General features: G+C 44.0%; 3 protein-coding genes across 3 annotated transcripts; 1 reads left to right on the top strand and 2 right to left on the bottom strand.

Moving 5' to 3' along the window:
- Positions 1 to 1006: 1006 nt before the first annotated feature.
- On the bottom strand, positions 1007 to 1655 carry H6S33_001689 (uncharacterized protein; the record flags this gene model as incomplete). The annotated part of the gene is made up of 2 exons (XM_044833044.1): positions 1007 to 1042; positions 1101 to 1655. 2 exons carry the CDS (start codon positions 1653 to 1655, stop codon positions 1007 to 1009), a joined length of 591 nt encoding a protein of 196 aa, XP_044693750.1.
- A 2135-nt stretch (positions 1656 to 3790) lies between these two features.
- Positions 3791 to 7359, bottom strand: H6S33_001688 (uncharacterized protein; the record flags this gene model as incomplete). Its single annotated transcript, XM_044833043.1, has 7 exons — positions 3791 to 4390; positions 4443 to 4649; positions 4706 to 5895; positions 5945 to 6156; positions 6214 to 6682; positions 6736 to 7018; positions 7078 to 7359. 7 exons carry the CDS (start codon positions 7357 to 7359, stop codon positions 3791 to 3793), a joined length of 3243 nt encoding a protein of 1080 aa, XP_044693749.1.
- A 2461-nt stretch (positions 7360 to 9820) lies between these two features.
- On the top strand, positions 9821 to 11399 carry H6S33_001687 (uncharacterized protein; the record flags this gene model as incomplete). The annotated part of the gene is made up of 7 exons (XM_044833042.1): positions 9821 to 9865; positions 10012 to 10351; positions 10414 to 10513; positions 10578 to 10668; positions 10722 to 10898; positions 11139 to 11290; positions 11348 to 11399. 7 exons carry the CDS (start codon positions 9821 to 9823, stop codon positions 11397 to 11399), a joined length of 957 nt encoding a protein of 318 aa, XP_044693748.1.
- Positions 11400 to 12575: the final 1176 nt, after the last annotated feature.

Here is a 12575-nt window from a genome sequence, read left to right as displayed (position 1 = left end):
GTGCATTAAGGGAGACGATAGGCATGTTTTTCCAAATCATCAAACCACGAGTTCTGTCATGATATATAATAGCCCCTCTGACCATTAATGTTATAAATCTTCATATTTTCCATCAATAGAACGAGCAAGGAGGGGCCTAGCATGCCGCCTAGGTGGTCCGACTGCGTGCGAGGAATTGATATTTATTTCAAACCACACAACAGAGCTGTGAGTTTTCTAGATCTTTATATACTTTCCTTTATAAATTTAGATATCAGCAGTTCCTCGAACTGATGTTTAATTTTATATGCGGCTGGAGGCCACTCTCACTAGTAGTTTATATATACCTCAAATTGGCTCAAAATCTCATCCGCACTTCAGGCCTGAATCAATAGCTAAGTTACGATCCCTCTCATCCTCCAATTTCGCCCAACAACTATCCACAAAGAGATTGCTAACAGCATACTGGCCCCCATAATTATCACCGTCACATCATAACAGTCTACGCCATTGCATGTGCCGTATCCCTCTTGCTCATCCGCGACGATGTCGTACCGGCAGCCCATGTAGATTGAGTATGAACTGACACCAAGCAATGGCATAGTCAAACTGAGGGCTGCCCAGTTACTGTTGAAACTTTTGGGACCCCATACTGTGGAGGTTATTGATGGGGGTATATTGAAGACGGCGCTTTGGCGCGGCGATTAGTTTGGTTGTGATGAAGACAGAAGTAATACATACCCATGGCCAGTGCCAAGACATACACTCACTATGTAAAAATATCGACCATTTCCTTGAACAACGCCCGATGCAAGAACGGCTAGTCCAGCCGTCATAACGAGTGAACAAGTCACTAAAACACTAATCTTAGAGCGTATCCTATACCTAGGAGGCCTCTTAAGTGTTGCTTCCTTGGAAGGTGTGGGAATAGCGATATGACCATTGAAATACGCTGCAGCGAGGCGAGTGATGGTTGCGCTAAGATGCAAGATAGAGGCTTGATATGCGGCATTTAAGGAGTTGGTACTCAAGTTGGTGCGATACGTTGTTTGTAATAGTGTTCCTAACTATGAAGAAGTAAATACATAGAGTTCAAGGATCAAGGTATAATAGACACTTACATTATTTGTAAATGTCTGCGCTGGGCCAGTACTGAGGAAGATTGCAAGTGCAAATAACCAGGCATTCCTGTCGTTGAGAAAGGCACGAGTGCTGGGACTTATCCATGTCAATTTCATGGGCTCATTTTCCCGAACGTCATTGCTGTTAGTTGATCCATATGATGCTTGCTGCTGATGATTAGAATTGACAGCGTCGTTTTGAATTACGTCTACCGCCTCTGTGTCCAATAGGCCTTCCTCCGCCTCCTCACCAGCTCCTACACCCTTTGTCCTCCTCCATTCCGGTAAAGACAGCAGTCCAGCTCCTCCCAACATGGAAACAGTGCCAAGAAATATACCCAGCACGAGAAGTAAACTTTCCGTCGTTAGCTGTTGATCCTCATCCCTCCTAAAAACCCTAGCAGCGACCTGAACCTGCCAGACAGGGCTCATTCCAAACAGCAATACAGCCAGTCCCAAGGCGTTTTGCACGGACCGCATATTTCCCACCATAGTCGTCAGGCCTGATATCTGCAATGCCACAAATCCCGTGCCAACAAAGAAAAACGCCAGCATCATGAGCGTAAAATGCAGGCGGTTTATAAACACGTAGGCCGCGAGAAAATATCCAGATATAAATGAGATTGAGGATAAGACCGACACAGCTCCAGGGCCGCCATAGCCTTCGGTATATTGTGACAGGAACATCAGGAAAGGGACTGGGATGTGTGTGCCGACTTCGCTGGCAAGGGATATGAGGTTTACTTGAAGTTGTGAATAGCCAAGTTTGTCTTGAAGGAGAGGTGAGAATAGGCAGAAGAGCGATGTGCTCCCAGCACTTAGACTAGTGGAATTTTAGTACTAAAGCTCCTTCCAATAACAAGCCTTATTGGTAGGAATTGGTACTAACCATAATGTGACGCCTATGATTAACCTAGTAGCCCTTACTAATTCACCCATTATAACAGATGAAAACCAAACCCCTAGATCAGACACTTGTATAATTTTCTCGATGAGTATGTACAAGACACCCCCGGAGCCACCTATATAAATACTTGGGATGTAGAATTGCATCACGTCATTTTCTACTTAAGACATTGAACATGGAAGATGTAGGTCTATTTTCTTGGCATACGTCATCACTCCTGGCTTTGTAGGGGCCAATGATATCCTGTCCCACAAATACTGCAAAAAATAGAAATGACTTCGTAGCCCCCCCCTCCCCCCAAATAATTACATATAGCTACCACCGTGGAATATTGGATTATCAAACTTGAAACTATTATCTTCTCAAAATTTAATCTTTCGGCCCTAATCATCAAGCCCGTGGTACAGGGTCAAAGTAACAGTTTACTGTCGTACGTGTACGTACGCACGCGTTCACCTCCCGGGTATTGACAGGTACATACATGTATATATGCCGCGGCCGTTCGTTGATTTACTTTGGACAGTCTTATTCTCACCTCCAGAGTATAGCAATAAGTAGGTGGTAATTATAGGGATCTACAATGTCAGAAATCTTCGGGAGGCTACCTGTACTGTAAAATAGAACATAGCTCCTGTTATCAATGGACTTTGAATATTTGAAAAGTGCTTGAAGCGGGCCTTGTCCCTTGAAACGGCCTATGGAAATCCTCCCTTCTCACATGAGAGTGAGGGTTACTTGACCTCAATGATGTGGGATTTGTAGGTTTCCTAGCGTGAAAATTAGGAATAAGTTTCCGCCAGATTTGTACGTGAAAATGCGGTTGCAACACAAAAGTGGTGGCGGAAACTTACTCCTGCAGCAAGTACATGTATGTGAAAGAACTGTTCAACTATGTTCGTCGGATCTATTATGATCAAATAGTCTCGTGGCCTAGTTGGCAGCTATAATTAATTTCTTCTGCTTCTACTAGAATATGCTACACTATCCCAACGTTCGTCGTTGGAACAAATTTATAGGCCTGGCTGAGGATCGAGTGGGACATGTCAAAATGGGCTACATACATAGACTGTTCTAATTCGAAAAAGTAAGCTGCATCTGTACAGCGTGTGGTAAAATTGTTGTAGAAGTATGGGAAGAGTCCTATTGGCCGAGTCAGCCACTTAAACCCTGTTTTTACACCCCGGTTTTTACAATAATTCTACCTCTCGCTGTAAAAGCTTAGTTGATGACGAATACAATTAATAAAGTAATCAATCAATTAGTTGATGACGAGTGATTCCTTGTGATTATGTTCCATCCAACACTTGTAACGTTAGAAAGCTTTCCTGGCCCATAAGGAAACTATATCATTTAGAAAGGGTGGTAATAATGATTAGTCGACTAGGATCTGGCTAGGACAATAATAAGCAACACATCCTTGGCGAATTTACAGGAAGATATGATCTTATACTAGTTAATAACTATGTACAAACTCATAACTAGTCATCATCCAAAGTCTCTGAGGTTTTTATGTCAGCTGATCGATATTCGAGATGCTCACTTAAGCGCCTACTGCAGTTCGTTTGTATATGTGTGCTTAAGTATAAAGTACAGCTGTTGCTAATATATATATATAGTTTACGACAAATTTTGACATAGGTGCGTAGCTACATACAGTGCGGGTCGAGTGGAGATTGAACAAAACGATTTGATAAGAATTGAAGAAATTGTTGCTTGTTTTTAGAAGAGAAAGTAAAAAATAGACAGTTGTTGAAACTTAGTCGGTAGTCGTTGGGATTGCCCTCTAGACCACATCACTCACGGATGTGCTATTGTCCCTTGTGAACATCTCACGTCCCAATTCATCTTCAGGATTTTTAACTTTGTCGCCATATCTTCTGAAATAAACTCGTTTGCAGAGTTTCCACGCTTCCACACCCATGAAAAACAAGAAAGACTCAACAAAGATTATACCCCATTCCCAGGTGATTGGGGCATGCTTGAAGATCACGGTATTCAGGAAAGGGACATAAATGATCGGGAAGACTGTGATGAAACCCGCCATAATGCTCCAAAAAAGGAATGGATTACGCCAGGCATGACGAGCCCATAAGGACCAGATATGGGCGGGCCTTGGTTCCATGCGGAAGAAACTGCGGCGCATGTGGACCATCTCCCATGCCAAGAACAATGCAAACCATGTGAGACAAGTGAAAGTGGTGCTTCGAGCCCTAAATACGAGCATGCATTCGTCGGAAATATGATTGTTGCAATTATGCCCGAGATTGCCGTCACCAAAACCGAAAACCACGATCGAGAAAGATGCAAGACAGAGCGCTGCCATCCAGCAACCGTAGACCAACATGTCAATGAGCACTTCCTTTGTAAATATGCCGACCTTACGCTATGAGATTGTTAGTATCTACTATACTAGGAAGGATTCTGTAGATACACACATTGTGGGGCGGTCTGATCATGATATCATCCGAAGCTATCTCCATTCCTAGGCCCATGGCAGGAAAGCCACTGGTGATCATGATGATCCACAAGATCTCGACTGGAGCAAGTGGAAAAACCGACAATCCAGTGCTATCTTTGAAAGCAAGCCCGATAAGAAGAGTACATGCTTGAGCGATGTTTTCTGCCAAAAGATGCAAGACAAACTACAGCAAGGTCAGTCACTGGTTCTTGAATGACATTATAGAAATTTCAGTCTTACCTTTTTGATGTTGTCGAACATACGTCTACCCTCCTCGATAGAGTTGAGAATAGATGCAAAATTATCATCCGTGAGAACAATATCCGAAGCATCCTTTGCGACATCGCTTCCAGCCATACCCATGCCGATTCCAACATCGGCACGTTTAAGTGCAGGGGAATCATTGACACCATCACCTGTCATCGCAACAAACTTATTCCTTCTATGTAAGGCGTCAACCATTCGGACCTTTGTCTGCGGCGCACAGCGAGCAATAACCAACGGCAAAACAGGAAGCCTGTCGATTTCTGCGTCTGAGAGCTTATCGAAATGTGATGCAGTCATAACCATGGCTGATATGACATCTGATGCCAATAGATGGACATTCGCCGGAATGATTCCCACTTGCATTGCAATAGCCCTAGCAGTTTGTGGGTGGTCTCCCGTGACCATATGAACATTAATTCCAGCACGATGACATTGCTTAACAGCACCGGAAGTCTCCACACGAGGTGGGTCATAGAGACCGATAAGTCCAAGGAGTGTCATTTCCCTCTCAACATCCTGACGCGGGAGTTGGCCCATATCATCTGATTTAATCTTCCATGGCCTGTGTGCCAATGCGAGAACACGAAGACCTTGCGAGGCCAGAGCTTCCATGTTTCTAAGCACCCTTTGCTGCATCTCAGAATCAAGAGGAATGATTTCGTTGGCGAGCTGGACAGTGGTACAGGCTTCGAGAACCCGCTCCACTGCGCCCTTCATAAAGGCCCACTCTGCGTATCCGTTGTTGATATTACCACTGTAGTTCCTGAATATGACGGTCATGCGTTTGACGTCGGAGTCGAACGGGTATTCAGATATTTGAGTCCACGAAGGCGCATCACCACTTGTGAACTTACGGCGACCATAGTCAAATCGACTAGAAAAGACCTGGATGGCAATTTCAGTGGGGTCTCCACGAGCGCTCCATTCCTGTGTCTCTTCATTACGAGTAACTGTTGCAAGATTGCAGAATGTTGCCACATTCAAGTACTGCTTTAGAAAGCTCCTGTTTATAAACTCTGAAGCAGGTTTAAACGGTGATACGTTCTTTTTCTCTGTGGCGGCCCCTTGACTCTTAAAGGCATCATAGGGAGCAGTCTCCGTAAATGATATTTCGGCGGAGGTATAATCGATTGGATTGGTAGATTCGCCAACCGTATATGTTCCTTAAAATCTTTAGAGGGCTATAAAAGTTATACTTGAGACCTAACATACCTTCTGCAATAACCCAAGCCTTCTTCACAACCATTTTCCCTTGTGTCAAGGTACCTGTTTTATCAGAGCAAATGTTGGTTACGGCACCAAGTGCCTCCAACGAATCAAGCTTGCGGACAATAACGTTACGTTGGACCATGATCTTGGTACCCACAGCCATGGTAATAGTAAGTACTACAACCAAACTAGCGGGTATCATAGACAATCCAGTGCTATGTCAAACAATTAGCTAAATTGTTGTAGAATCTCGGCGCGTGAAGAGAACTCACGCAACAGCATATAGAATAACCTCTTGCGAACTGCTAAAGCTGTTCGCAGCAAGGCAAATAAGAGCAAAGACTACTGCGATGCCAAACAAAAAGATTGCCAGCCAACTGAGCTTCCTCTGTAAAGGCGTTCCAACGGATGTACCGAGGAAACCACCAACAAAGTCCAAAACAGTCCAGAGACCAGCCATTATATAGGCACCCCAGGTAGCATGACCACTCTCATCGCGCGAAACATCGCGTATCTTGCTATCATTTCCACGTAGAGATTCGGCAATCTTCCCAATTTCAGTGTTCATACCAGTACTAACAACAATAGCTCTCGCACGCCCTTTGGAGACCGTGGAACTAGAGTATGCCATATTGATACGATCACCAACACCAGCATCATCTTCGAGTTTGAAAGATGCACCAGCATTCTTTGCTACAGGGAGAGACTCTCCAGTAAGGAGAGCTTCATCTGTTTCAAAGTCTAAAGTACGACTTAGCCAAACTTTCACCAAGAGGAGGAAAACTTGAACATACTCATTGCTTCAAAAAGCCTCAAATCAGCAGGAATTGTGTCGCCCATTTTGGCTTCAACAATATCGCCGGGAACGAGGTCAAGAGATCTTATAGTCTTCAACTGGCCTGCACGAATAACCGTAGCTGTTGGAGAAGAGAGAGACCGCAATGAATCCATTGTTTTCTCTGCGCTATACTCCTGAAAGAAGCCGACAATGATGTTTATAAAAACCACCGCGGTAATGACACCAGCTTCGATCCAAGATTTAATCGCAAATGAGACAGCCATAGCCATGATTAAAATCTACAGTATTGTCAGAAACAGTTATTACCGAGCTCATATCAAATCTAGATTAAAGTTACCAAAACCATGGCATTGAATATCTGTCCCATGAGAATCTTGAACGCGCTGACACCACCACCGGCTTCGAGCTCATTGAGCCCATACTTTGTTATTCGGCGCTGTGCTTCCTCTTCAGATAATCCATTGTCTGTATCTGTTGCGAGCTGTTGTACAATTTCTTCTGCTGTGAGGAGGTAGGCTGGAGAGGAGAGGACAAGGTGTTCTGGAGAAGACTGCTGCTGCTGCTGAAACATGGGTCCTTCACGACTTCGGGGGTGAATATTCTTGGCATCATCTTGCATACGCAAATTGTGATGACCGTGCGTAGAAATGGTTGTTGTTAAAAAGAAATTAAATGCAAAATGGGTGCTCTAGTTGATGTTGTCGTCAATTTGAGTATCAAGTAGAGTTTGCAAAATTGGAGAACTTGTATAGAGGAGGGATGCTTGAAGAGTGTATGGTAGTGGACGGAAAGCAGGCGGACCGAGGGGGGTTATATATGTAAGAAGCAGCTGTGTACCTACATAGATGTACCCTACCAATGCTTTTTCCCTTAAAAAAAAAAGAGCTTCTAGCTGATAACTGACTATCAATTCCCCCGGGATGACGCTTTGAGGGAACAGGATTGGCTGGTGCCCGGCAATACATTTTTCTTGCCAAGGGAGCTACATGTAATTGCCATCTTATTCCAGGGATTCAATCTTGGCGATGTACGGCAACTACATGCCAAGTAGAGCTACATACAGCTTTATAATTTACAACGAAAGAGTAGGGCTTAACAGGCGACCACCTCGGCGACCCTGCCAACGAGACCTATAGCTACTCTAAAGCAGCTGCAGAGATACTGTATGTATGTAGAGTTCCTACCTCCTTACAGCTTTTCAATTGATGGGAGCCTTGCGGCCCCCCCTATCCCCATAGCTAATGCTCTGGCTTGAAGTTGAAGTTGAAGTGGGTGGACTGGTCGCCATGCAGGGTTAGGGCCCGTCCTTCTGACCAATCAAGGTTCAAAACCAAGATACATGTAGGTACAGCCAAAAAAAGCCACAAATTTGCTATAACGAACGGGTTTCGGTGATCCGAATCTAAATTTCACATAGAAACTTGCCTGCTATACTGCTGTATCGAACGGAAAACTTTGGAATATGCATGTTCGTTATATCGGCGGACGACTGTACTCTATCCCCTGGATGTATGAGACAGTGGGCTCTCTCATGCATTAGCGTGGCCTTTCCAGGGAATGATTGACTGAAGTAAGGCAGCGAGCTGCGAACTTTATAGCACCATTAAGTATCCCAGAGACCGACAAAGGCAGCAAGCTGCTTACCCGGACGCTCTACTACCTAAATTCAAGGTCACATAACGTTCATGCATGAGAGAGATTTCCCACTGTCTCATACATCCAGGGGATAGGCTACCTCTACAGCGGTACTACTGTATAATATAGTTGGGCGCACTACATGTGTAGTCGCTTGTGGAGCAACGGCGAAACTGGTTGGACGACGAGCAAGGACTATTGGTAGTCAGGCAGGGCGACGCTCAGGCCGATATTTAGCAAATTGATTGGCCGAAACCCAGTATTCGTCATTGCCCCAGGCTCTTCGTTGCTCCAAAAGTGACTGTAGTTTTCTGAAGTATATATATACATGTAGTACTGAAAAGCGGTCATAAAAGGTTATGTACATAGCTAGATCCATAGCTGAGAGCACTCTAAATCCACACCTACATACTAGTTAGAGTACTACATTTTGTGGACATTGGGGGTGCTAGGCGCGCGCTCGCTGGGGGGAGCTATCAGAATGATCAGAATTAATTGTAACCGCTGACTCCCAACTCTAATGGCACTTCCTAGCAGATACTGAAATCAATTATCACTAGGTATTCGGCCGATTATTAAAAATCTAAAGATATGTGATTGTGATACTGTCTCATGATTCTGATTTGGCTGCTTAGATATCTTTGGGCTATGGGGGATTCGGGCCGTGAATGATCATGATTCCTAACTGCATTGCAGATTACATTCTGAATTAATTTTTTTTTTTTTTTTTTTTTTTGGGGGGGGGGGCAATTGGTCCACGAAACCATGATTTTTACTCGTCCTAATCCCATCCGATGTTACCACCCATTTAGGTACTTGAAACTTCAGGACAAAACTGCACATTTTCAAAACGTGCCCTTATCTATCGATTGAGGTTCGGGGATTCGACCCAGGGGATGACCAACTGGATTGGGTCAAATCGTAACAGCTGTTTTTAATAGTATTATTAACATCAAGACAGGCTGAAAACTTATCAACAATTGAGTACAAGAATACTATAAATCGGAGTACTAGTAGGTTATATATACATACTTCCAGAATATTCTATTGCTCTAATTCAAAATAGCTGAGAACGGCCGGCCGGCGCATGGAAGGATTTTCCCGTCCTCCTTTGGGTCTCGGGAACGATGGCCAGGAGGTTGTAACCTATGCAATAGCAGCCCAGTTTAAAAACGCCAATAGGTACAGGTGGGGGGCCGGGGAATTCAAAAAAATTTGTAGAGTAGTTACACAATTAGTTATATCGTAACGAGCCCGAATACCGACGTTGAGTTACCGACGTTTTGCCGGTCGCGGGGAAAATCGGTGGACATGGCATTACACGTGACTAAACGATTGGGTCTTAAATGATCTTGGCCCAACCCGTTTGTCCAAGCTTGCAAGCTCTGCTGAAGGCCATCTCGAACGACCTTTGGCCCAACAACCCATTCAAAATTACGATTATCATGGCGCCTCAGCTAGCATGGATTGGATTGGGTAACATGGGAAGGGTAAGCTCTCCAGTTATCTACAGTTACAGTTGCAAAAGATTGAAAGGATCGGAGTTATAAAGCACTCTACACGCATATTTCTAGATACATCATAGATTATATTGATATTGTGGGCAATAATGAAATGCATACTAAAATTCTTTTAGGGAATGGTTAAGAACATCGTCTCAAAAGCCAATCTTGATAAGCCATTGATTATCTATAACCGCACGGGAAAGCGCAGCCAAGACTTCAAGGCTTCTTTAGAGAACCCGGATTCCGTGCAGGTGGTGGAATCAATTGAAGAAGCTGTGAAGGCGGCAGATATCATATTTACCTCGCTTGGGGATGATAAATCTGTCAACTCGGTTCTTGATACCGCCTTGCAGGTATCAGGTGGTGTGACGGGAAAACTATTCGTTGATACATCAACCATCTTGCCAGAAACATCGGATGCTGTTGCACAGAAAATGCGTAGTGGAGGCGCCGAATTCGTCGCTGCTCCAAGTAAGTATTTTCAATAAAATATTTGATTTTTTTTATGCTCCAATGGCTAATCATTAAGGCAGTCTTCGGGGCACCACTCATGGCAGATTTAGGTAAGCTTATTGTGGTACTCGCTGGCCCGTCTGCAGCTGTAGACCGCATTCTTCCATATTGCGAAGGAGTGTAAGTACACTTCAAATTCTATCTTTTAGCACTGAAATACCATGTTGACAAATCTTTTTTACAGTACTGCCCGTGCGACAATAGATCTTCGCGACCAGAGCCCTGGAAAGGCGACCCTACTGAAAATCACAGGGAACACTGCTATTCTGTCTATGGTCAGTATATACCTACAGTTCGCTAAATATTTCTTGACCTCCAAATTCTTCAGACGAATAGCTTAATAAATGCGAATTGGCAGGTTGAAACCGTTGCAGAGGGACATGTTTTCGCAGAGAAATCCGGTCTGGGATCGGAAGCTTTGCACAAATTTTTCGAAGCAATGTTTCCGGGGCCCTATGCTGCGTATTCTACTCGAATGATGACTGGCGATTATATGCGTGATGAGGTAACACACTCATGGCCATTTCTACATAACGTATACACTAGTTTTGAAAGTAGGACCCCCGGGCTTGATGCAAACAGGCGCGGTGTAGGTAAGAAACCTCCAAGCGCGCGCGGCTTATCGAACTTCTGGTCTATCGCCTCCATGCGCAATAATAATTTGCATCAAACCCGGGGTCTCACCCAAAACTAGCTTAATGTTATCCTTTGCAATATCTAACCGGTGGCAATTAACCATCTATAGCCGCTTTTTGCAGTAGATTTGGCTAGAAAGGACGTCGGCCACGGTATCAATCTAGCGGCTAAAGTCGGTGTTGATATGCAAGTATTGAAAGTCCTCGACGGCCACCTGAAGGATTTGAAGGAGGAAACCGGACCAAAGGCAGATTTACCAGCGTATGTGCCCCCCCTTTCCGTGGGAATAACCTATCTCTTACTAAATCATACGCGCAGCATTTATGGAATAATCCGCAAGCAAAGCGGATTGCCGTACTCAAACCAGTGATGGTTTTATTTATGAAATACTACTTGAACAGGCATGAAATACTCCCGACACTAGTCGACACCCTCATATAACTATATAGTTGGTATCGATCTAGCTATATATGAAAGCTAAATAAATTCTTCCCTCCGGCTTTTTAAGAGAGTGAGGGCTCATGTCTAGATCTGTTTACCCTTCACTGAGATTATATGACTATACGTATACGTTTGGGTGATACTTGACAAAGAAAATCGGCCGTTCAATCACCAGTGTACATGTACAGACATACGCCGGCACCGACGCCTCACCCTCGCGTTAAGTTAAAACAAATTGTTTTACGTATATCCATGTGATATACCTATGTTGTCTGATAGAGAAGCTGGCGTTATGTTACGTCCTAATATTTAATTATAAGTGTTGTGGTGCGTACATGTATCACGGACGTTATATATCTTTTCATGTTGAATTTCGACGCTCTTCCTAGAATGAGTACCAAAGAGTACTACATGTAGTATGGTATGATGAATTTGTCTCGGCTGTTTGAATCAATTCGTGGGCCTAGACATGCGGGTTTTGAACAGTGGGTTTTATTGAAGATAGATACGCTATGGTAGATGTCGGAGGAGGGGCACGTGACGCAGCAGTAGAGTACATACATATACTCAATGTAGTATCCGGATCCCTCCACTGTCTAGTATAATTCGAGCCCAGACTAAAAATGGATGTATATACCGGAGCTACGTGTACCCGGGCCTTTCCAAGTTCACTATATGTATTGGATGATTTATCCATAGATTACTTTACAAGATCTTAAGATCTAGAGCCCGTTTCGCAAATGTCGTGAGGTTTCAATGCAAGGCTGCATGAGATAAGTTGGTTGGATAGACTGGTATGTAGCAACTTAGCAAAAGTCTTGCTCAAGAATAGTACCATCACATGCCTATATCACCAATCTTGCGGTACGTAATCGGCCGAATAGAGATATTCGGTTGACTGAGCTACCAAACGTGCTCTAGAAGGAGTTTGGGGCCAGTTTAGAACCACATGGCTATCATTGACTCGGGGTTGGATGGCATCTTATAAGACAGGAAATCCAACCTTCAGCAGGTCTAGAGAAACAGAGTTAGCTCGAGTGCGTGGCCACAGGTATCTAGCTCTAGCTAGATCCAGATGCGACATATCACCCATCAATTCAGTTAT

The sequence above is a fragment of the Morchella sextelata genome, assembly GCF_020137385.1.
Source record: "Morchella sextelata strain SCLS chromosome Unknown scls_11, whole genome shotgun sequence".
Classification (NCBI taxonomy): domain Eukaryota; kingdom Fungi; phylum Ascomycota; class Pezizomycetes; order Pezizales; family Morchellaceae; genus Morchella; species Morchella sextelata.
This window is presented reverse-complemented; position numbering and strand designations above follow the sequence as displayed.